This window comes from Tachysurus vachellii, chromosome 3, assembly GCF_030014155.1.
Source record: "Tachysurus vachellii isolate PV-2020 chromosome 3, HZAU_Pvac_v1, whole genome shotgun sequence".
Classification (NCBI taxonomy): Eukaryota; Metazoa; Chordata; class Actinopteri; order Siluriformes; family Bagridae; genus Tachysurus; species Tachysurus vachellii.
In genome coordinates, this window is record NC_083462.1 from 28,257,090 (window position 1) to 28,282,348 (window position 25,259).

General features: G+C 36.9%; 2 protein-coding genes across 5 annotated transcripts; one reads left to right on the forward strand and one right to left on the reverse strand.

Moving 5' to 3' along the window:
• The first annotated feature begins 741 nt into the window (after positions 1-741).
• Positions 742-13,352, forward strand: ccm2 (CCM2 scaffold protein). 3 transcript variants are annotated; one of them, XM_060866597.1, is made up of 11 exons: positions 742-1,111; positions 7,266-7,295; positions 7,982-8,158; positions 8,523-8,606; positions 8,696-8,879; positions 9,103-9,233; positions 9,800-9,941; positions 10,471-10,525; positions 10,688-10,832; positions 10,973-11,111; positions 11,786-13,352. In XM_060866597.1, the coding sequence occupies exons 2-11, from the start codon at positions 7,284-7,286 to the stop codon at positions 12,070-12,072; spliced, it is 1,356 nt and encodes a 451-aa protein (XP_060722580.1). In that variant the 5' UTR covers positions 742-1,111; positions 7,266-7,283; the 3' UTR covers positions 12,073-13,352. The 3 variants fall into 3 exon arrangements, with proteins under 3 accessions (XP_060722580.1, XP_060722578.1, XP_060722579.1); XM_060866595.1 differs by lacking the exon at positions 7,266-7,295; XM_060866596.1 differs by lacking the exon at positions 742-1,111 and having other exon boundaries at positions 7,066-7,295.
• Positions 13,353-16,384: 3,032 nt separating this feature from the next.
• fam167ab (family with sequence similarity 167 member Ab) lies at positions 16,385-22,669 on the reverse strand. 2 transcript variants are annotated; one of them, XM_060865031.1, is made up of 3 exons: positions 20,287-20,322; positions 19,704-20,070; positions 16,385-18,028 (listed from the first exon to the last, which is right to left on the reverse strand). In XM_060865031.1, exons 2-3 carry the CDS (start codon positions 20,061-20,063, stop codon positions 17,765-17,767), a joined length of 624 nt encoding a protein of 207 aa, XP_060721014.1. In that variant the 5' UTR covers positions 20,064-20,070; positions 20,287-20,322; the 3' UTR covers positions 16,385-17,764. The 2 variants fall into 2 exon arrangements, with proteins under 2 accessions (XP_060721014.1, XP_060721012.1); XM_060865029.1 differs by lacking the exon at positions 20,287-20,322 and adding an exon at positions 22,528-22,669 and having other exon boundaries at positions 16,386-18,028.
• Positions 22,670-25,259: the final 2,590 nt, after the last annotated feature.

The following is a 25,259-nucleotide window of genomic DNA, read 5'->3' on the forward strand; positions in this document are numbered from 1 at the left end:
TGCTTACAAAAAATATTATTTTTATTATTGATCTTTTATAGCTATTAGAATAAATATTTCGACCATTTTGTGTTATTACCTGAATGAGTTATAAGCACAAAACTATTAGCCCTATAAACAAGGTCGATTAAATTTGAATTATCTTCTTCTTCTTTTTCTTCTTCTTCCTCCTCTTCTTCATCTTCTTCCTCTTCTTCTTCCTCTACTTCCTCCTCCTCCTCGTCTTCTTCCTCTTCTTTTTCTTCCTCCTCCTCTTCATCCTCTTCCTCCTCCTCTTCTTCATCTGCTTCTTCCTCCTCCTCTTCTTCTTCCTCCCCTTCTTCGTCCTCTTCTTCTTCTTCTTCTTCTTCATCCTCCTCTTCTTCTTCTTTCTCTTCTTCTTCCTCCTAATATCTATGCTAATATCAATAAAGATTTCAATGTGTTTTGTGTGTAAATTTCAGTTAGAAGATCCATACAACAGCAAACATGCACAATATTGCACATTACACATTTCCATAATATCCTTTAATATCCTTATCCTTTAATTATTTTCATAGTTCTATATTTTAAAAGAGAGAAATACAGACAGAGACCCTGGAATAAACCGTTTGTTCATTCTGAATTTATCACATTGGAGAAAAAAAATAAATAAATAAAAGATTCAATTTTAGTCTACAATTCCAGTCACACTGGAACACTAACCATCCTGTGGCTGTAAACTTTCCAGCTCTCGCAAAGCATTATGGGTGACGCGTCCTACGCCCAAAATGGCGGCACGATTGAAAAGTTTGATGCTGTTTTTGTTCTAGTTTGAAGTTTATTTATTTATTTTTTTTTAACTTGTTCTCCTTTAGTTCTTGCACAAGTGCCTGTCCTGAAGCGAATAACGAAGGGTGTTCTCTTAATGTATCGCCATGAATCAGTGATAATAAGTGATACTGCGGTTTTATTTCAGTTTGTAGAGGTTCACTGCTCAGATTAACGTTACAGAGAGAGATAGAGACACACACACACACACACACAGACACAGACAGAGAGAGAGCGCACTGTTACTGAAGCCATATATCCAATTAAACATGAATAGCACTTGTACATAGAGATGGGGGATGATGAAAAGAAACTAAAAAAGGTAAGTTTTATGCCTGTCTATCAGACTTCGTGTCATGTTTTTGCTGTGTAGATAAACACTACTTATTTACAGGAGCAGGCTAGCTAGCGTCTTAGCTTAGCCACAGAGCTAACGGCTTCACTAACGTCGCGTTAAACAAGTTTATCGTGTTATTCTGGATGTTTTCGTATTAATATAAGCTCGCAGACTGTGTTGCATTATTTGTCCTTTACAAACCGTGGTTTTGAAGTTTTATTTTTATTTCAGTAACAAAAAAAAACACACCACACATCCAGATTAAGAGTTCTTGAGCCCTTTGAAACAGGTGACCCATTTAACTGTAAAATAAAACTGAATGATGAAAATAAACCAACTTCTCAAATGTTGGGCTTATTATTTAACTGTGTCGAATGATATTTGGGCTATTTTTTGTAATTCCTGAACTTTCCACGGACACACAGTCCATTTGATATGTTTATAGGCCCGTTTGTTTTTGAGGTTTAAAATCAAACCAGTTCAATTCAAGTTGACTAACCACACACAGACTATATACATGAACAAAGGGATAAAACACTACACAGCATGCTGTTATAGAAAAATAACCAACAGTGAGGTAACCAGACGTCAAGCCGGGTTACTGTAAGCACCCCAGCATTGATTGTTTTCCAATAACAACACTTGATGAAGTCATCCTTTTTGCTGAAGAACAATTTGCCAACAATTATGATTTATTAATTTATTAATTAAGAGGGGCACGTTGGCTTAGTGGTTAGCACGTTCGCCTCACACCTCCAGGGTCGGGGTTCGATTCCCGGCTCCACCTTGTGTGTGTGGAGTTTGCATGTTCTCCCCCTGCCTCAGGGGTTTCCTCCGGGTACTCCGGTTTCCTCCCCCGGTCCAAAGACATTGGCACTGACATTGACGTTGGCACTCCGTCCAGGGTGTATCCTGCCTTGATGCCCAATGATGCCTGAGATAGGCGCAGGCTCCCCGTGACCCGAGGTAGTTCGGATAAGCGGTAGAAGATGAATGAATGAATGAATTTATTAATTAACGACACAGGGTCCCACTGTATTTGTTTATATTTAACGTTTAATGATGTGGAACACCTGCAAAACTAGATAGTACCAGTTATAACCTCCTGTGCATTGAGATTTTTTTAGGTCTTTTAGAAAGCTTCATCTCATCAATTAGACACGGTTTTAATCCGGTTACATGCAGCGTTCATTAGTACATAAGTTCCTGCGTGAGACGTCGGTGTAGAAACGATGTCTCGTATTAGAACAAGTGCTTTAATATAAACCCGTGACATGCCTTTCAGCTAGAAGTTGTGTCAGAACTAGTGATTAGGAAAATTAATCGACACCACCTGACCGATTATGATCAAGCATTCAGTAGATCTGCGGTGTAATAAGTCTTAAAGCACAACATTTTACAATACAGAAGTTTACGCTTATACACAAGACTGACTTGGGTATTGTATTGAAAAGGTTAATTTATTATTAGTACGTCGCTAAATATTTGTATAATTTCTGTATTATATAATTTAGCTCATTTTATTTGTACTTTAACTCTGTTTATATCTTCGTTGGTTCCTCACGGCATTTGTTTCTGTGCTGCCCACAAACATCAGGAATGATCCAGAATGTTCTTTAAAGTCCTCGTGAGGTGTCTTGAAGCACACTTGATGTTTTATGTAGTTTCTATTAACCCAGGAAGTCAGGCTGGGAAGATCAAGTTGTTCCTCCTATTTTTTACAGGCTAAGTTCTATTTTTTAGATGTATTTGACACTACCATAGACGCAAAAATGATACACTGGTGATTTTTATTTCTCTTTATCTCTCCACTTCCTTCACCTTCTCTTCTTCAGAGTGAATGAATTCAAGCCTTTCCTTTCTTAACCATCTTACATTGGAAAACTGACTAACATGCACTCTCGGACAACCCAAGACACATTTACAATCTGTTTTCGTGATGAGAAGTTGAAGTACAGAATGATTGGTGATCGATATTAATGGTAGAGAGAGACAGAGAGAGAAAATATGACGGTCTATATATATATTTTTTTAATGCGAATTATTGTTCTGGAGTACACTGACTTCTAGATAACCCCAAGCTAATATATTCATACAAAATGTCAATTATGATTTCATGGTGATTTTAATTAGTAGAAAACACGAGTGAAAAGACTGCCTCAGATACCTGTAGTGTAAAACACTGGATCCTAAAAAAAATATTCCTTAACTTATTTTGTGTATTGACTGTTAGTAATTATTAACCTGACCCTTTTAACTTTGCTAGTTTAATATGCTTTTTATGTTGTACGTATTCACAGACATGTCAGCCCTGCTTTGTAGACTTTCCCCTTACCATACACAAGGGAGAATAAAGGGCAGGGTTTGCTAAAGACTCAGACAGGATATGACTCCCCCATGACTGCCTACTCAGGAGCCAGGGAAGGAATCTCCCCATCGTTGTTTCTTTTTCATGTTAATCTGGAAAACAATAACACTCCCTCAGCTGCGCAGTCATCGCAGGGGTTTCTCAGGGAGTGTACAGTCCATGTTGAGGAAATGAGTGCCATTTGCTCCGTCAGCAGGTGTGGCAGGCTGCTGAAAATGCTGCTAGCTTTTATTTATTTGTTTTCTTTTTCAGACTTTCACGATAATTCCAGTATTTGCGTTCAGACGTTCATACATTGTACACTGTAATAACCGCTTAGATCCTTAGACAAGACATTTTGTATTAATTGTTAATTTTCCGAGGATTAAAGAGCCTCTGGAAGTTGTTTGGAGTTGGGATTTGATCTCATATGTTGCTACGTTTCCTTTCAGAAATAGGAAGTTAGGGTGGGATGTGTCAAGGGCTTGACTTAGATTTCCCATGTCAGGGAACAGAATTCAACATGCATCAAAATGGAGAAAACACACATGCACAACTTTAACAGTTTCTTTTTGGCAACTGTTTTGTGATTAAAATTGACTCTGAAAGTTATTTATAGTCAGCGTGCCCTTTACGTCATTACGTCATAACTGTCTTTTGTTTTTGAATAGAGTGTAATACACTCCTGAGGCAGTTGGAGGGAGCAGAAGCGCTATTCTCTTTCTTTGCATCTTAAAACACAGTGTATGGCGCAGTTTGGTTCACTTTGGATCACACACATAAAAATGTCATTAACTCAAAGGTTTATATATCTCTTGTAATAATTATTCGAGTTGTTTCTGTGCTAACAATTAATAAATACCAACATCTTAAAGGATGTAGCTTAAATAACCTTTAACATAAGGAGTCTCAGGTGTCAGCACTTTGTAATATAAACATTTTCTTCCATGGGAGAGCCTTCAGAATTGAGAAATTTGCACTGTCTTGTGTTGTGAAGAAAAAACAAGACCCTGGTGAGGTAACAACTGTTTACCTTCTATAACACAAGTGACGATAAGACCTAACCCTTTGCCCCCTGTGACTCCCACCAGGATAAGCCAAAGATGAATAATCGAATAAATGAACAAACAAATTAACAAATTTGTTTCATGGACATCCCCTAATATTAAATCAGCCTATAAACAGATAAAATGTATGAAGTGTCATTATTTGATTGATTAAAAAATACGATCAGGTCTTACAAATAAAGTCGGTAAAAGCAACTGCATTTCTTCAGTCTGCATTAACCAAGCCTGTCATTGATTATTTTTTCTATAACAACCTGCCTTATGTTTTATTCTGTACTTTATATATATTTTTATAGACACAGGAAACAAACTGATATATCTTCTAACACACAAACTGCTCCCTAAGATTCTAACAAGCTACAGACATTCAGTCTGAACTGGTTGAGCTAATAAATATTGTATTATTATTATTATTATTATTATTATTATTATTATTATTATTATTAGCTATTGCATAAGCTGTTTTGCCTCACAAACAAAATGGCATGGGCTTCCGCAATCAAGATTCTTACAACAAATAAACAGATTTGTTATTATATTTGTATAAAACGACTAAGATTATATATATATTTAGGCCGTTCCTTAAAACACTGCTTACTGCGTACACGCACGTATGGGAGCCACATCCTGAAGTGCATTTTTCATATCTGCAGATCTCAAGGGTGTACCTACTCTTTAATTATTTATTAATCTACTCTTACTCTTCCCACTGATTAACAGTAAAACAAACCTTATCCATTATACAGATAAATTTAGCAAGCACCTCTGCATTAATAGTTTTGTGTGTACTGTGTCTGTGGTTAAACTCACCTGAGAGCTGCTGCCTTCTATAGTACATAGAAAACAGCAGTCATTAGACAGCAGACATGTGATTAAGTTTACAATTTATGCAAGATTGCTTAATTTAACGTAGTATTCGCTCCAGAACCACTTAGACGTTGGTGAGATGTCATAGCAGCAGTGATGAATGCACCTCTGATGATGAAATAGCAGAAACTATTTAGATTCGGATTAATAGCATTAAGCAATACAGATGAGTTAGATATATTAGATGCAGGGATGAGATTCAGTGTGATAGTTACACTATATGGCCAAAGTTTTGTGGAGATGTGATGAGCACAGCAGTATGTGGTTCTTCTTCAAACTGTTGCCACCAAGTTGGGATCTCTCAGGATGTCTTTGACATCTTCAAAGTTATTCCATCATGACAATTACAAATGACAGCGCACAAAACAAGCTCCATGTAGGCATGGTGTGTCAGGTTCGGTGTGGAAGAACACAAGTGTCCTGCACTGAGCCATGACCTCAACCCCACTGGAACACTGACTGCACCTCAGACCTCCTCAATCAACATCAGTGTCTGATCTCACTAATGCTCTTGTAGCTGAATGATCACAAATCCCCATAGACACTCAACAAACTTGTAGTAGAAAGCCTTCACAGAAGAGTGGGGTGTGATCCCAGCATTGCCTGGTTGATACTTTCTACTGTTTTCCAGGAAATGGCAACCATGAACCCATAAAATATGTATTGTACGTATAATATGAAAGTATTTACTCGTATTATGTTCTGTGAGATGTCTATAAAGTCTGTAACGACACAATACATTTAAAAGACTAATTTTAAGTGCTTTTCTAAGGCAATGCTATCTAATCTTATAACCACATGATGGCACTATTGGTGAAATCAGCACTGTAAACACATTTTCTAAATCACGAAATCTTTAGAAATCTAGATGCTGTTAGATTGAAACTTTTATGGTCGCAGCAGCAGTGAACTATCGAATGCTTGAATTTTTTACAACACGAAAGTTTCTCGTAAACTTGTCAAGTCAGTTCTGTGAACTCTAAAGTATCTGGTAATCTGAGCACCAGGAACTATCTAAGGGTAAATTCCTAACCAGATTTCACACTTCTCTTTTTTTTCCTTTCTTGGTAGTTGTTTTACTATGTAATTTTCTCTAAATATGAGTGTTTTATTACAGTGACCAGACCAACTGATCATAGTGGCTGAATGAATATAAAAGGGATGCCTCAGTTCCATGTCTTATAGATTTGCAGTGGGTTTATTCTTCTTAGCACAGTTCACCTGTCGCATCTCATATCCTCGTATTACAGGAAGAAGCAAACTTGTGAAATGTTGATGCTCCTGTAGTGTCCCAATGCAGTGCTTCCTAAATAAGTAAAGTAGTTATAAGACTAGTGGAATGGAGACACACAATGTTACTGAAGAGGTAAATGTATATTTTTGTTTGAACCAGGGAACGATTAAATAAAGCATAAATGTTCTGGTATGTCGCACAGTTTTGCTAATCTAGAAGATTGGCTTTGAGATTTCTTATTGATTTGGTCTCATTTTTTACTGTCTGTTCTTTAACAGAGAAGCTCTGTGTTATTAGCAGGAACAGCTTATAGGGAATGGTGGTAGTTTCATGTACCTTTTTTAAGTTTGATCACAGGAAGCTGTGGTTGCCGTTCTTCCGTTTCGCACACGCTGCAGCACGGTTCAGTGTATGAGCGGTTGCATTAGTGTTTTTTTGTGCGGTGGGGTGTGCTGTCTTTTGCTGCTTTGAGGGCTGCACTGCCTCTTTGGTGGCTCGCACGTCATTCGCCTTGTGCCACATGCCACCTGTCGTGAGCCGAACAGCCGCAAGCGTTTGTGAAGGAGCATTGTGTTGAAGACTGATAACGACATTTACTCTTCTCCTCTTGTGTGTACTCTTTAGAGTTTCTAGTGAGAAACCATGGAGACAGAGGTAGGTTTACCAGAAGCCTTTTATTTCTGCTAACGGAAGTTAGCTTTGCATAACATAGCACAAGTTTTCTGCAAATTAGACATTTGCCTTTTGATTGCACTTCTTACGCTTGGAAAATGAGGAAGGAAAAATGTGCACAACTCTTCTCTTTGCTACTAGGCTGACATTAGATTATATTTTACCCTTCAGAAAGTAGACAGATTTTGCAACAATTTTGAGGTCAGAATCCTTTACTTATATATAGTTTCCTATAAACCATGGGATATTACTTTGTCTTGCATCTATGATATGTTGGATATTGTGAAGCTACTGTGTGTTTGTGCTCTGTAATAATTGTCCAGGCATCTTGTTTTTGCTGGTGCAAAAGAATAGATGCAGGAAACGACAAGTCAGCATGTGTTTATCTGTTTATCTGAGTCTAAATTAGTTTCAAGCCACTATCACTAGAAAAAGCTTCTGGTCACTATGGATAGTTTCCACAGCAGCTCAGATGACACAGGTCAGTTGTATTTAGCCATAATGTTACTAAATGACTACATCAACGTAGCAGTAGCGTCTTTGTGCACCATTTCAGTGGATTCTAAACTGTCTGACTTCATGATTGTGACTTACAGATAAGTGTGTAAAGAAATTCTGCTTTGCCCTATTCTTACTCTCCTCTTCCTCTGTCTTCCCCATCGGCACAGCCGGGTATCGTGTCTCCGTTTAAGCGTGTGTTTCTGAAGGGGGAGAAAGGGAGAGATAAGAAAGCTCAGGAGAAGTGCACCGAACGACGGGCTCTTCACACCTTTTCACTGTCTGTCCCTGACCACCGGATTGACCCAGACATTCTGCTCAACGATTACATTGAGAAAGAGGTTAAGGTAAGACTTCATCTAGCCTTGGTGCACCTCTGCTCTCCCAGTGTTTATATATCATCATACATTAGGCTCTTTAGTGTGCAATAATAATAACAATAATAATACAATGGGACATTCATTACAGGCCTGCTTGTTTTTTAGTTAAATTAAAGTTTGGAGTAAATCCAGTTCATTCAAGTGAGGAGTCAATCAGGCTTATATCTAATAGAGCTTTGGTTGCTGTAACAAAGAAAAAATGAATATCACAGAATTACAGACTACTCTTCATGCACCTGACTTCTGAAAACAACTGATCTGGATAGTATTTAGGTATCTAGGCTTTGTGACAATTAATGACTTAAGCTTTTTGTCTTCCTTACACCTGTAGTATCTAGGGCAGCTGAGCTCAATCCCAGGATACCTCAATCCCTCTAGCCGCACTGAAGTTTTACAGCTGGTTGACAATGCCAGGGTGAGATGACTAGTGCATGATTTTATTTCCCGTTTATGCTAATCGTTCACAGAACTAATTGAATCTGGCTTATTTGGTCGTGCTTCCAGAAATCTCACCAGCTGGCAGGTCAGCTGACATCGGAGCAAGATGCCTTGGTCAGTCTGTCTGCCTACAACATCAAACTGGTGTGGCGTGATGGAGAGGACATCATCCTGAGAGTACCTATCCATGACATTGCTGCCGTTTCCTATATTCGAGATGACTCCCTGCACCTGGTCATTTTGAAAACAGGTGTGCTCACATGCTCAAGAACATGACTTGGGACCCCACTAGCATGTATTGTCTTGTTTAAATGTGTGATTGAGTGGATTATATTGTGTTATTAATTAATTTCATCTTATTCAAAAGACAATGTAAAAAATAAACTAGAATCAAATTTCGGGTTCTTTTTCCATTAGTAGTAAGTGTGTGTTTGTCTGTGTGGTTTGTGTGTGTGTGTTGTGTGTGTGTTTAGCCCAAGAGCCTGGAGGTTCACCTTGTCCCAGCACATGTCCGGAGCTGTCGAAGTCACCTACTCTGAGCTCTTTGTCGGAGAGTGGAGCCGTGGACATTTGCTGCCTACTCGTGCTGGCCGTCGAGAACAAGGTCACTAACCTGTCCAGCTCAAGTACTAGCATTACCTAATAATAAGACAAAATCTTTTGTTCAACGTGTTTGGCCCAATGGTTCTTTTGTACCTCTATTGATGCCAGGCTGTATGACAAGAGCATAGTAGTATCTTGAAAATGTTTTCTAATATCATGGGAACAGTGCCAGAGTGACTTTAAAGGTGTAAAGATACAGAAAATTCATACTTGATGCATGGATGTCAAAAAACCTCCCCCTGTCTGTGTGCTAGAACGTTAGCGTATTTCCTTGTGCCTGTTTTTCTTTTTTTGCCTCTTACTTACTTTAAGTTAAATTTTAAATATTCATTATCCTTCACATAATATATGTTGTAGTTTATGAAAAATAACGTATTCTGTTGTGCAGAGGGTTTTATGTATTGTATAATACTCAACGTATTGTACCGAGAGCCGTGAATTAAACGATTTGATACAGTACACTATACCTTTTATACCAAGTATTTCACCTGCCTTAAAATTCAATGAAATTATACCTGAATTTAGTCAGAACTGTAGTGATGGTCTCTGATTGTTGTATTGTTTCAGGCAGCAGCAGAGGAGCTGTGTCTGCTCCTCAGTCAGGTCTTTCAGATAGTCTACACAGAATCTACTATCGACTTCCTGGATAGAACCATCGACTTTCTCGATGGAGCTACAACACCCACTCGGCATCTCTCCCTCTACAGCGGTAAGGGGTGGGAATCAATATCTACGTGCTGGTTATCTGGATAGCAACACACACACAGAACAAGTAGAGTGACGATCTTTTCAAGTTTGTTCATCTTTGACCTCAGTCCACATTCAAACAAGACCTTCTGTCATCTAACTAGAAGACTGTGAAAGGACAGTGTCAGTTTGGTCCAAATAAGGTTTAATTTCGTTTAACTGGAATGTTTAACTTCTGAATTATTTGTTCAGGTCTGAAACTGGATATCAGATTTCTTAGTCTCTAGTAATCAAGTTTTAGACTCTGATCTATATTGCATATGACAGTGTACCGATTGATTTGCTGCATATCTTGTAGTTGTTATAGTAACGGTGTTATTAAAGGTTAACGAGTGCTGGACAGAGTAGTTACCAATGAAGATGATGTATTTTACATAAGAATATGAACGCAAGTATTTGCTCATGTTTTGATATGAAGAAATGCCATGAAATGGAATTTTGGTACTGAATTACACATTAACAAGTAGCATTGTGTTTATTTGAATATCAAGATGACTCCTCAAGCAAGGATGTTAAAGAGCCATTTCAAGGAAGCTCAGGTGCATTGTAAGTATTTCTTTCATTGCAGTAAAGAAATAAACTTTTATTTGAAATAAATTTTTATTTCTGGGATTGCAGTGGATTCTGCTTTAAGTTAACTAACTCAACAATCTAGCCACCACTGGGTGTGTTGGATGCAAGGATGGTAATCTTTATGGCCATTCACAGCTTGTTTCAGAGCTCATTAGAGGCAGTAGGTCATTCTCCGTGCTCATCACCATCATCCACACCAGCATCACCACAGGACAAAACAGCCAGTGAGAGTGAACTAAGCACAACAGCAGCAGAACTGCTACAGGACTACATGACCACGGTATGTGTGTGTGTGTGTGTGTGTGTGTGTGTGTGTGTGTGTGTGTGTGTGTGTGTGTGTGTGTGAGAGAATAAACAAAAGTAAATTTTGCTGTGTGGTTTTTAATGATGTGAATTAAATTTTTTTTTTTTGTCTTTTAGTTGAGAACAAAATTGTCCTCTCAAGAGATTCAGCAGTTTGCTACACACTTGCATGAGTACAGAACCGGTGCCTCTATCCACGAGTTCTGTATCAACCTGAGACAGCTCTACGGAGACAGCAGAAAGTTCCTCCTACTCGGTGAGCACAGTTTCCTGTAACTAAACGGCAAGGCACAGGAACCACTGAACTGCTTTCTTGCAGGTGATGAGCAAAAGGCATAAACCGGCTTCACGGCTAATGCTTGCCTTCATCTTCCTGTATGGCTTATGCACACTTGATGATGACTTACCACAGACTATAGACCAAGAGGCTATTGAATTTTCCTTTTGTTTGTTTCTGTTAGCACACTCATCCCAAGAAACATAGGAAATCTTTTGAGACAATATTGCAATATTACAACTCCATTTCTCTTGCACTAATTGTCCGTGGCCAGTAATTGATAGTTTGCAAAGAATTGGTTTAAAAGGACCAGTAATAACACCGGTGTAATTATTAATCTATGAGTTTTTGGGGCATTTAGGCTCAGAGTGCAGGTTCAGCTACACTATATGTCCAAATGTTTCTGGGCCTCACACCTAAATGTGCAATTTAGACCATACAGTATAGACTCCCTGTGTAGTGATAATCATACCTTGTACCCTGAAAGATGGTGGGACCAGTCGAGCTCTGTGTGTGTGCACGTGTGTCATTTTAGGAGCTTATTAAAGATGAAAAATGTAAGAAATAATTATTTCTCATGGTATACAATTACATGCTCAGCAGTACTTCATCTCTTGTTGATTTGCATGACAAGTCTAATGGTTTTTTGGCAGGCCTTAGGCCCTTCATCCCAGAGAAGGACAGTCAACACTTTGAGAACTTTCTAGAAACCATCGGCGTGAAGGATGGCCGAGGCATCATTACTGACAGCTTTGGCCGCTACAGACGTACAGCCAGTTCAGCTTCTGACTCAACCACCAATGGCAATGGGGCAGCAGGAGGATCAGATGAAGGGGCCGTGTCCTCTGAGGGTGATGAGTGGGACCGCATGATCTCAGACATCAGCAATGACATCGAAGCATTAGGGTGCAGTATGGACCAGGATGGTGTGTCAACCTGACTGAAAAAAAACTCTGTGTGCTTAAGCCCACTGTCTCCACTTGATATATTGACTATTACATAGTCCATTGGTTCAAGTCAAATGATGCTGGAATGTCAATATTATGCCACCTCAGTTTAATCCTGGCTTTTATGTATTGCTGTGACCACATTTCAGTCATTCAACTGAATGATGGTGCTTTTTGAGACACTTGAAGTGCACGAGGACATTCTGTATCTGTGCACGCCACAGATGATGCTTTCATAAGTGTTTATTGGCAGTATCTGCTATCATTAATGAGACAGTAACTATGTAGGCTGATCTGAGACCAGCATTTAGCTTTCTTTTATGAAGGTGTTAGGATAATCACAAGATTTGTAACTCCATTTTATTTCTCAAGCACTCACATTTAAGAATCATGCAAAAAAAAAAAAAATTGAAGTCAAGTGGTAATACTGTGACTGATGAGACACAAAGAGAACTGGAAATGCTATATTTTTTATGAAGTACATTAAAATGATTCACATTAGTCTGAGGATTCTGTGCTAATTCATATACATTGATTTTTATATGAAATCAAGGCAGTCACTTGGGTATCTTCAGTATCAAAGGCAGATTTTTTTTTTGTTACAGCATGAGCATTTTGGGGGTGTGTTGGTGCTGAAGATAAAAGCATTATAAAAGATCAGTGTTTCCAGAGAGGTGTTTATTCCTGGTCAATTTAGCAGCATTTTGACCCCTGAATCTCAACTGCTACACAGTATATTGTGAGATTAAAAGATTGGGTGTCTACCTGAAGTTATATGTTTAGCCAAGTGGCTTTCTCAGATTCAGTTTGGGTTTCAATAAGCAGTTTAGCTTAACTTCCAATTCATCAAGTGTTTTTATTGCTCTCATTGTATTAATTGTTTGATGTGTTATTTTCATTTTTACTGCATAACATTTAAGCACATTTTTATTATTACATATTTACAACTAGCACTAGTTGTTACCCCAATACCCCATGATTGATTTGCAGTGCACCAGGTAGTGAACGTAGCTTTATACAGTTGTTAATTTGGGCTAACAACTTGGAGTATTTAGATATTTGACAAGGCCAACTGGCTGGCTGATGGTGTTTGTTGTTTTGTTTGTGCAAATATGTCATGTTATATGTTGTAGCCTTCAGTTTTTTTGTAGCCTGAAATTGTGCCTTGCAGATCAACTGCTTATTATATCATCCAACAGAGATGTAAGAATCATTCTGTAATCTGTACAGACTGTGACCAACGAGTTGTATTAAATATTATGTTTAGTATTCAGTGTTGTGAATGTGCCATAGGTTGTTGATTGCATATTATTGTGTTGATGTTACCGTCAAGATTTTTCCAATAAGACCGGAGTATAAACATTTTACAAATCAAAAATTACTTGTATACTTTGTTTAACGGTATCTTTAGTTATAAGATGGTTATTTTAGCATCATTGTGCCACTGCCACATGCTCTTCTATACTGCTTTTTTAGTTCATTAGATCACAATTAGTCTGTGTGTCTGTCTGTCTCAGTGTGTATCTGTCTGTCTGTGTGAGTGTGTGTGTCTGTCTGTGTGTACTTATTTATGTAATGTAGTCTTCTCACAAGGGAAATTCCATAGCATGCCAGCATAATGCCCCCCACAGCATAACAACCACCAGAAGCCTTCACTGTCAGGGTCACATTGAACCCTGTATTGTTCTCTGTGTGTGCTAAACATAAAAGTCTTCCCATTTAGCCAGGTTTTTTTTTTTTTTTTTGCCACATTTCTATAGACCAGTGTCACTTATATTTACTCCCATTTTTGTTTTGAGGCTTTCATGCATCCCTAATAGAACATCCCTCGCTGTATAATCAGTGAACTACTCTACATTTATATTCCCCGTCACTAAAAGAATAGACGCTCTTTTGTTTGATTTATACATCATCCTAATGTAATATACCCGCATCACAGTCTTGCACTTTTTACCATATATATGGCACTACACAAATCTAGCTAGCTTTTTAACAGGCAAGCAGTGTTTCATGGTACAGTGAACTAAATAGCTATATTTAGGCATTTTCTGCATTAAGAATAACAATACTGGTCAGCCTTTTATTTCCTATTGTCTGATGTTTGATATTAAGCCAAATACCAGACATCAGTTGGCCTGAAAATACCATTTTGTGTTCTTAAATTGGTGCTTTTTAGGTCAACACTATACTCGTATTCACCCTGGAAACTACCTTATATATTACACACACGAACGGTGATACATGGATGTTTGATAGCAGCAGAAGAATACATCCTCTGTAGCTGTATTGAGATGTTATTCTCTCTCTCTCTCTCTCTCACTCTCTCACTCACTCACTCACCCCTCTATTTAGAAAGATGGAGTTCCTTAATTTCCCCAGGAAAAATAGAAAAGTTGATGTAGCTTATTTTTTAACACTCCACTAATTTGTGGTGCGAAACAGCTCATTACAGGAAGCATTACATTATTTAGAAATTATTTATAATTCAGTTATTGTCAGACTTCTGACATACTAGCAACAGTCCAACAGTGATTTGTATTCAGAATATTAGAATGTTAATAAATGTGAATGTTCTGACTTTTCTCATGATTAACATCTGCCCTTGTTATGTAGATCCATTTGTCAGCCATCTGTATTTAAATGCCATTTGTGTAACGAGCAAAGCCATAGAAGAGACTTGTTTAGTCCTACACTAAGTCACTGTAAACTCTTCTACACTTTTCTGGCCACAAGCTTTTTGATCTTGAAAGCTGCAGTCTGATTGGCTCTCTAATTTTCCAAGTACCAGTTTACAATACGGGGAAAAAACAATATCGTTACAAGACTGCTGTCTTTAAGACCTTGTTTAGCAGACGTTCTCAAAGTCACTCATTCTGGCAAAAATATGGACTATGCAACATTTTCTGAGGTTTGGCAACAGCTCATTTGGCTATCAGATGTGCCAGTGCTGCTGGTGGTTGATTTACTGCATTTATAATTTATAAAGAAATTGTATTATTTGAAGCATATTTAATGATTTCTGGAGTTGAGCCTCTTCATTTTGATGTTTGCCTAGATTTAAAATATATTTCATATATAATTCTCATATAAACTATTCATATAAATCAAATCAAATAAAATCAGTTGTTATGTAAGGGAATTTTTTGTTCATTTTAGACATCCACCCAGTCCTGGGAACAGACAGTTAAAGAGATATCTTTAAATAGGCATAAGCCTTTGCTAATGGTCTGAGCATGCAACTTTCTCTGTTAGATAAAGAGGATTAAATGCTCCCAGAGTGGATAACAGAGGAGCCTTGCTTACTCCATCGTGGTGTGTCCTCAGCATGGGTTACCTGCAGCCATGCTAAAAGTAGAGAAGGATCAGTCTGTGCTGTCCTAAAGAGGCAGAATCTTTTATCCTGGACAGATCTTGGACCGAAACTATAGTTGTAAGCACTTCTTTCTGTATGAGTCGGGTAAAGCCTCTACAGGAACAGGTGCTGACTTTGGCAACCGTGCTGTAAATTAACACCACTGTGTTACACAATCTCTCCTGGTCAGGACGGCTTGGTGTCTGCTGCAGGCAGAAAACCGTCAACCGTTTATTTCAGAAACAGTAGATCAGGTCCACACTGAAAGGAGAGATGATCATAAGCACCTTAGTATATTCGCTTATGTGACTTTGGCACTCTAATAAAATTGCATGATGTTTGTCTTACATTCCAGAGGATGTCTCTGTGTGAAAACAAGCTTTTGTGCTTAGCTAAAAAAAAGCTCAGCAGCTCCTAAAAGAATTAAGGTGCAGATATGAAAAAAGAGGGAAGCCTAAGGCCTCAACAATAGAAGGTAGGTCATATATTGCAGGTTGCTGAGCTACAGCATAAGTGATAAACAGGAAGTCACACAGACTGTTGTAACAGTGTCATCGTACGGATCTGTGTGTATACTCTTCAGTCATGGAGCCATTGTTAATGTGTGGCTAGTCCTGCCATTAAAGTATCCTTAGTCACTTTATACTGTCTCTTGGGTATATGGAGTTTCCCTCCATTGCTCCTTTTTTGTGTGTTTTCCATTGATAGAAGCCAGTCATTGTGTGTCACTGTGAAACAGTAACCTCCTGAATACCGTCTTTGGGCTGCAAAGCTTCTTGTCCAACTTTTGTTTCCCATGTTATCTTATCCTGAGGTAAGATGTTTAAAAAGTTTCATGGAATTTTCCCTTTCTTGCGTGGCACACACTGGCTGGGCGGCTATAGGAGGGTGTCATGATAGTTTATCGTAATTGGGCAGATCAAAAAAAGAAGGAAACCCATAAAGTTTTTCTTTTTGTTTTTTCATTTAATAGTGACATAAAAGTCCATTTTATTACCAAGATTGTACTTTTTTGCTAAATACAAAGAAGTCAGGAGCCTTGACTTAAACTGTACTTCTTAACGTTACATAACGATCATCGTTGACGTTGTTCTTTTATTTAAGACGGTCTGCAGACTATACAGAATCAGAGGAAGCAAATTAAACAATATATTTTTTCTATTACAGTTCTAGAAAGGAAATGGTTTATTATATAATCACACTTCACTTTTGACTCTGGTTCTTCTTGGTTATATCATCTCAGAGAGTTTTTCCTCACCGCTGATGCCTCTGGCTTATTGAGGTTAAATATAAATTTAGATTTTAAACTCTCATTTTTATTCAGAATTTTTATATTCCTGTCAGGCTGCTTTGTGACAATATCCTCTATACTGTACATATAAAATTAAACCTGTATGATCAACTACTGTCTCTTCACAAAGAAAATACAATAGATGTACACTATATATATCGTACATCTAGCGTCTTGGTTAATAAGCCACGTTAATAAAGTCTTTGCGCATTATAGTCTCTCAGTAACATGACAAACCTCATTATTAAATTCAAGATAAAGGAAAATAAGACCATAGTGAGCGACTGACTGTTTATAGCTGTAAAAAGAAGATGTCTCAAGGATGTTCCACAACATTAGACAACTTTTAAAAGTAAAAAAAAAAAACTCCTTTGTTTAATACATAATTGCATGTGTTGGCAAATTGTTAGGGTTATAAGGGGGATAAAATACTGTACATGCTATTACACCCCATCAATGATTACGTTTCCAATAACCACATGCCCCCCGACTCCTTATCTGGCTATGTGCCAAAATAGCTATGAGTTTTCTGTATCCAGAATCTCTTGTCTTAAAACCTAAAAACATGAATAATAAAGTAATAGTCGTAGTAGATCCTAAACACTGAAAACTGTTGTCAAAGCAATACACTGTTTTATATCCTAAATCTTTTTACTGAAATGAAAAAATATTTATACGATTATTTGTCCTGTATCTTGCTATAATTATGTCTGTAGAATTTTATTTATTTATTTTTTTTTTTTTTTAAGCATCATATTCTGTGTGTATTAACTGTTCAAGCGTTTTTGTTTTGTAATTTGTAATTTAGCTTATAAGGCTTGGTGTGTAATTTAAATGATAAAGCATATTGCGTACAATGCAGAAGGCAATGAAAGCAGCATAAGCAAATAAATGTGAGCGCATCATTACAGCTAAAGGTTTCATGATTCGTTACAAAATATGTCTCAAGATATTTTTCCCTATAATACATTTTTATGTAAGATCCTTGTTTTTAAATTGAAGACATGATAAACTTTACTTAGAAACCCTGTTTACTTTCAGCCTAGCAGAGGGAGAAGCGTCTTGTGTTTATGTTCATTTTAGTAACACCGATCAGGCGAAGAGGTGCTGACAGACCAAAGCCAGGTGTAACAGGACTATCACATAGAAGATCAGAGAGCTCGTCATGCTCCTCCAGGCCAAACGTAGCATCATTGAGCATCCGTCGATGCAGGTGGCACGTCTGCTCGATCTTCAGTTTGTTGATATCTCCTCGTAGGCGCATGAGCTGGCGAGCCAGCTGCTGGTCCTGCACACGCATCTCCATCTGTGAACAAGTATAGAGGCGTATGAGTAATCTGATCCACAGACATATTGCTGTTTAGAAAACCAACATCACAAGTTCAGCTCATCACAAATGCAGCCTGATTTAAACAGCTGATTACTTGATTTTCTTCCCCAAATGTCATCCTACCACATGTACAGACCCGGGCTTAAAATAAGGTCTTACTTAGTATTTAATTAGAGAACGTTTCCATTATTCCATTATTATAGTCCAGCACAAAATCCAAGTATGCTAATTATTTTTTTATAAGAAGTAAGAGAAATATATGTATACTTTTCCTTCTGGAGAAGAATTAACCTGATAATGTGTGGTAGCTGAGTGAGAACCACAAAAACGTCTCAATTTCAATTTCTCTTTAATTTATGTTACATAATTTAGAATGTCTGATTTTCTCTGCACAAATGTTCATAGACCCTCAACTTAGCCGACTTTATATATGTTTTAATATTGAAGATAAATGCATGCGTGCAGTAAACTGTAATAGCCGACACGTAGCCAACATGTGGACAATAAGATATTTTTCATTATAATCCATTTTTATATAAGATCCTAGTTTTTACATGGAAGACATGATACTCTTTACTTAGAAACTCTGTTTACTTTCAGGCTAGCAGACGTAGAAGTGTCTTGTGTTTATGTTCATTTTAATAACACCAATCAGGTGAAGAGGTGCAGACAGACCAAAGCCAGGTGTAACAGGACTATCACACAAAAGATCATCTTGGACACATGGTTGAACAGTGGAGGAAATGCAATTAATTAGGTAAATTGAAGTAATTAAAATATTAAGTCTCAGAACAGATTCATAAAAGACCAATTTCTGCCTTAAATCACACTGATTTTAGTTACTGATGGTAAATTATGGAAACCGGAAACTGATGGAAACCTGAGGAAGCCTAACTAACAGCTTTATTCTTAATCTCCAGAATATTAGCAACCATGATGACTCTGACAATGCAGCTAGTTGAATATTAATGACAATATACAGAGTGTACATGGCAACAGATTTGTAAATGTTAAGTAATAAAATTCACACGCAGCCTATTAATTGTAGGAAAGCACCTACACAAGACCAATGCTGATGAATCACAGTTTTGTGGAAGTGAAATTCACTCCCACGTTTCTGCTCCGCTCACTTTGATAATAAGGGGAAACCATTATGATGATGTGATACTGGAGATTGGACATGTTTCAGATACATGTTACTAATCACTAAACTAAATGGTAAAGAGTCAGTGATTTAAAATGATGGCACTAACAGCACCAATATAATCTGCAGCAATCCATTGTTTGTTTAATACACTACATCATTTTTGCTGATTAACTGTCATGTTAAATACATATTGAACTTGTATTCTCACAATTCAGGTGTTCACTATTTTATTTCTAAAACTAAATAATGAGAGATATTTTATTATTTAATTTCTAACTGAAAGTGTCAAGGAAATGCACATCCACATTACAATAGTGTTTGTAATGATTTTCCCTATACAATAAATAATTAATTTGTAATCTCTACTGTCTGGGCATTTAGTTTACTGTTTACTCTAAGCAACAGGACTGATTAATTTTAATGAGAGGTTTAAGGAAAAACGCATCATGCTTTTCCACCGTAAAAGGTGAAACAGTCAACATTCAACATTCAAGTTTCTCTCACCAGTTCTTTCCTCAGCCAAACAAGAGCCTCATCAATATTCCCGAACCCTTTCAGGTTACTTGAAGTCAGGCTGCACTCTTCTGTTAAGTGCAACACATGATCAATTCTTTCAGGTCCATCCGTGTGCTCCTGTCCTTCGTCTTGACTTGATACAGTGGACTTTGTTGGGTCTGATGGTCCTTTGGCACTAGTAGCTTCTACTTGGGCCTTCCACTCTTGATAGGAGGGTCTTCTGGTCTGTAGTCGCAATCTCTCAGCCAACTCCTTTAAATTTCTCAAATGGTCATCTGCTGCAACCTCCATATTTTCACAGTCCATGCTACTGACTCTGTTTACATTTATCTGTTGCAGCGTGTCCATGGCTTGTCTATTAATCAAACACAAGAGTAGTTAAAAATAAACTGGAGATGAAATGAAATGCTAATGCACTCTATGGTTTTGCTTTCAGCTGATCACTAAAGCTGATCTGGACCTTTGGAAGTGCAAATGAGTTTACAATAAATAAAAAAAAAAATTTATGTAATCCATCCTCTTATATTTAAAATATCTTCTGCTTGACCAACAACTTAGTTATTTTACTTACTGGCCTCATGCATTAAAGAGGTTTTAGGAAATCCTGGAAAGAAAATATGCACATTAGATCTTTATTTTACAAATATGTTACTACATGCCCATGTACCTGGATTGATGTTATTAGTTTACAAATGTCTGGTAGAATAAATGATATATCAGCATATACAACAGGAACAGCTTTTACGCCACAGCGGTCTCCTTACTGAACTCTTCAACTCATTATCAACCCCAGTGACAGTAAAATTCCCACTTCACACTGATGAACCCCTCAGAACTGCAATATATCACTGTATAGATTCTCTGTATATTCACATATGTATTCTGTACACTCATAAACATTCTGTATAGTCATATGACTTGTAATCCTGTGCAGTGACAAAGTTAAATCTATATCTGAATCCTAACCAGCAATACCATATTTTTGAACAGTATCCTATCTGAAGGTTCACACTGAGTGTTTCCTTTCTACATCTCATGTCACTCTCTGGATCCTCCCAAGCTAGCAGTTGCCATGGTAGCCAAATCCAGCCAATGAGTCAGCACGTATTTGCTGTTACATGAAACGACACCTATAAGGCATTTAAAAGTGACAGAGAAGTGGAATCATAGTGTACGATCACAAAGCTTTGAGTATACAGTAGAACGATGACAGAAGAGGTCACATCCTCCATATCCAGAGTGTTCTCATATATTAGCACACTAAAGAAAGTTTTATTTTTATATGATTGAACTAACGCCAAACAGTGTTTCATAAATTTCATAAATAATGTCTTAATAACTTAACAAAATTAATAAGTTTCTCGGACCTACTGTGAAAATTTGTAGCGTAGGGACACCACACTGCTTAATGCAAACCGACGGCTAATAAACTGATATCTTTTTGCATGTGCTTTATGTGGCACTTGGTATGTATTTATGTACTGAATAAAACAGAAATTATAATACAGAACATAAATCTGACTTGAAATTTGCTTGATATGCTCTGACCTGATGTGTTATGGTATTTTTGTAAGATATGAGTTTTATGTCAAAATCTCTATGTACTCTATGTATTTCAATAATGACTCAAAGTTCCTGTGCATGTAAGAATAAATAAGACCCAATTTAAAGATTAACATTTAATATCTGACCTATGCAAGAAATAACTGTTTAATGTCTTTTGCTTCTGCTTGAGCCTGCTTAATGAAACTTTGGCCCAACATAGCTTTAAGGAAAAACAGGGGTTAGTTTCAATTCAGTGGTCTGTTAAATGTAAAATATCTTTAGTTCCCACTATGTGTCCCACAAAAAGTCTTTTTGTTAAAGCAAGTAGCAATGCTGCCACATAACTCCCTGGTCCCCAATCTGAGACTGGCTTAATGTCCCTGTCAAATTGTGCATGCTTTTTGTTTGTAAATTACCTAAAGTGTGTGAGTGTCTGTGTGTATGCTGCCGTGCAATGTACAGGAGTACCATTCTCAATGTATTCCAGCCTTTTGCCAAGTGTATCTGACCCTGAGCCTGAAAAAGTGGTTACTGAAGATGAATGAATGAATGAAACTCCTATCCAAAATAATACTATAAGAACAGACTAATACATCTTGATTCAATAGAATATCAACACTCAGTGATACTCAGTAAATAATCAGTGATTATTATTTATCCCACTGATTATAGTCTTATGCCTTATTAAATTAAAAAGACTTTCAGAGACATCAAATATTCCATTATTGATCTACACCATATAATGCACGTGTAGCTGGCGTTAGAGCCACATCTACATAATGCCTATAGATATGTGTCCTATGAATTAACTTTTAAAAATCAAAACGCTAGATTCTCTAGATTCCTTATCAGTTAGGTCTCCAAATAAAACCCCTTTATGAAAATGAACTTTAAACATTAGTATAATTTTATTCTGAGTAGCACTGTCTTAGTTGTCTTAGTTGTTTATTAGGAAATCTGATAAGAAACTATGAGTTCTTAGAGACTTTCTAATGCTCCAAAAAGGTTTATCAAGTGTGGATTCAGTGTCATGTCTCAAACTGCGCAAGGAAACATCTGGAAACATCTGGAACCGTCCAGAAACATCTGGAACCGTCAGGGTGAGAAATATTGAAATAAATCTAAGCCAGGAATATTTGGTAAATATCTGTTTAAAATTGATTTTAAAATTGCATGAATGAATGAATACATATACCAAATAAAGCGGTTTCCTGTCACCACTTGCTCTAATTTGTGTAAATGAGGGCTGTTAAAGAGCTTAACTTACCTGTTATATGGCTTTGAATACTAAGGAAAGGAAGACGCGCGTGAAGAAGGAAAAGAGTTGTGCGCTCGCGCTCGCTCGAGCTGCTCTTACTTTCCTCTTGTTTTTGAATGAGAAAAAAAAAGGGGGGTGGGGGTTTTGCGTCAGCTTCTGGTTACCATGGAGACAGCAAAGTATCTGATCACATCTTCACAGTTTGCACAGCAGTAACCAGGCTGTGGATCTAACTTCACATTTCCCCATGACACGGTGACATGCACACAACTGCTCCCTCTGTAGGGGACCTACTAGTGCAACTCTTATAGCCTACCATGACCAGTGCAACAGAACAATGGGGTTTATAAATAACAATGGCGCGTTTATAATGCAGAATTCTTTCTTTCTTTCTTTCTTTCTTTCTTTCTTTCTTTCTTTCTTTCTTTCTTTCTTTCTTTCTTCAAAAATACAATTAAGCTATGTGCTCCAAAATCCTATAAAATCATTGGTTTATAGATAGACAGTTAAATAAACATACATACACACACACACACACACACACACACACACACACACACATATATATATATATATATATATATATATATATATATATATATATATATATATATATATATATATATACAATGATACACATATAAACATGTATACATATATATATATCTGTTTATTTATCTGTCTATTTAACTGTCTATCTTTAAACCAATGACATATATGTGTGTGTGTGTGTGTGTGTGTGTGTGTGTGTGTGTGTGTAAACATATGTACAACATGTAATATATATAGATATATATGTAAACATATGTACAGTGAATAAATAAAGGCTATAGCAGTGCAGTACAAGTAGCAGGTTATAAGGTTATGGCATTAAAGAAAATGTGCAGGTTTAATAAGCATATATAAAAACTTATAAAGATCATTGTCTTTGAGCCCAAGCAGTCCTCGCAAAGTCTCCAAAACCTAGATAATTTTATAAATGAACTGTTGAGAATTACTGACATCTTGTGGTCAAAAGAACGAAGTGCAGCTATAAATGTACTGTATCCTGGAGAAAACTGCTGCAGCTTTATAGATACAATTAATAAACCCGTGTTTTAGTGATTTGAAAATATCTCAACCCTTAATTCTGACAATACGGTATTACATCTGCTAGGACCACAGGCAGCTAGTGGTAATGTTTCTAATTTTAGCAACTCTGTAGAGACCTTCAGTTACATCATGTGCAGCAGTAACCCCCTCTAAGCCCCTCTAGTCTCTCATATGATGCTCATGTATATAATATTATAGGATAACCCTTTTTTCAGTATAATATATATTGCTAAGATGAGAAAACATAATGCAATGCGTCATGAACCTTACTGGGTTGCATTGTTATAAAACCTTGTTGTGTTTGTTCAATTTTATGTGGATGCATGAACAAGCTCCAGTCATTTCAGAAGGTAGTTTATCCAGTATATTCTCCATATTGCGTTCAATCCCAGTTAAATTTTGCACTGATTATATAATAAGATACTCTGAAGATTGTTATGGATTTATTTTACTTGGATAATCTAAAGCTCCCACTTTAAAGTGATAAGTTTATTGGTTTATACAGACAGTGTGATGAAAAATTTGCTCTTGAATGTCACCAGTGGTTTTTCTGGTGTTACATTACTGCAGATACAAATGACACTTTCACACAAGTTGTGCTTACTAGAGGCCTCATTTAGTTTTATACTCATTTTCCTATTGTTTTCAAATCAGGAGTGATTACCAGCTTTGGAAGGGTGTCATCTTCCTCAGGGCTGATCATCCTAGACTTTATCTTGTGGTCAACATCAACAGTATCCTGAGACTTATAAAACTGTCATGACTAATATAATACATATATTTATGAAGCATATGAGATGTATAATGTGTATAACATACTACTGTAACAAAATAAGCATAAAGAAACACATAAGTTTCTAATTTCATAATTGTAATGATTTGGTTAACTGGGACAGTCTTAATAATAAGAGGAAAGGGGATATGTGAAGGGGTTTCATAGATGCATGAATGGGTGCATGAAACACCCCACAGCTATGGCACAAAAATGAGGGAATAATGGATTTAATGTGCATTAATGGTGTTTTTATGAAGCATCTTAATAAGCTCACACTGCACCAAGCTCCCTCAGATCTACTAGCACCGCTCAACTGGTCCCATCTCTCAGGGTACAAGGTAAGTACTCATCAAGACTCTTCTCTGTCTTTACACCTAGGTGGTGGGATAAATGTTCCCTAGACATCCATACAGCTGACTTTGAATGTTTTCAAACGACGGGTGAAGACATACTTCTTCCTGACATACATAAATTAGCTTTTTTTTCTCTCTATGTAAAGCACTTTTGTATGACGCTCTGGATAAGATGCTTTGCGAAATGCTGTATATATAAATGTATATATGTTTGATTAAAAAATAAAGTTAATTCCTCTCTCTCTCTCTGAAATAGATTCATTTGAATTTTTAATAATTATTTCATTCATTATTGCTATAAAATTCTTAAGATCCTTCAAATGTTCAAATGTTAGATTTTGTTGAACTAAGCAGTTTATTTATTATCAACAACATGAATGAGTCAACAAATTTGAATGATTACCAAGTATAAAATAATCATCTGGTTCCTGCCCTGGATGTTATCTGCTCTGGGAACGTGCTAGCAGCAAGAAACTATTGTCTATGTATTTCTAAAATAATTCAAAGCTCTGTTTATGTGT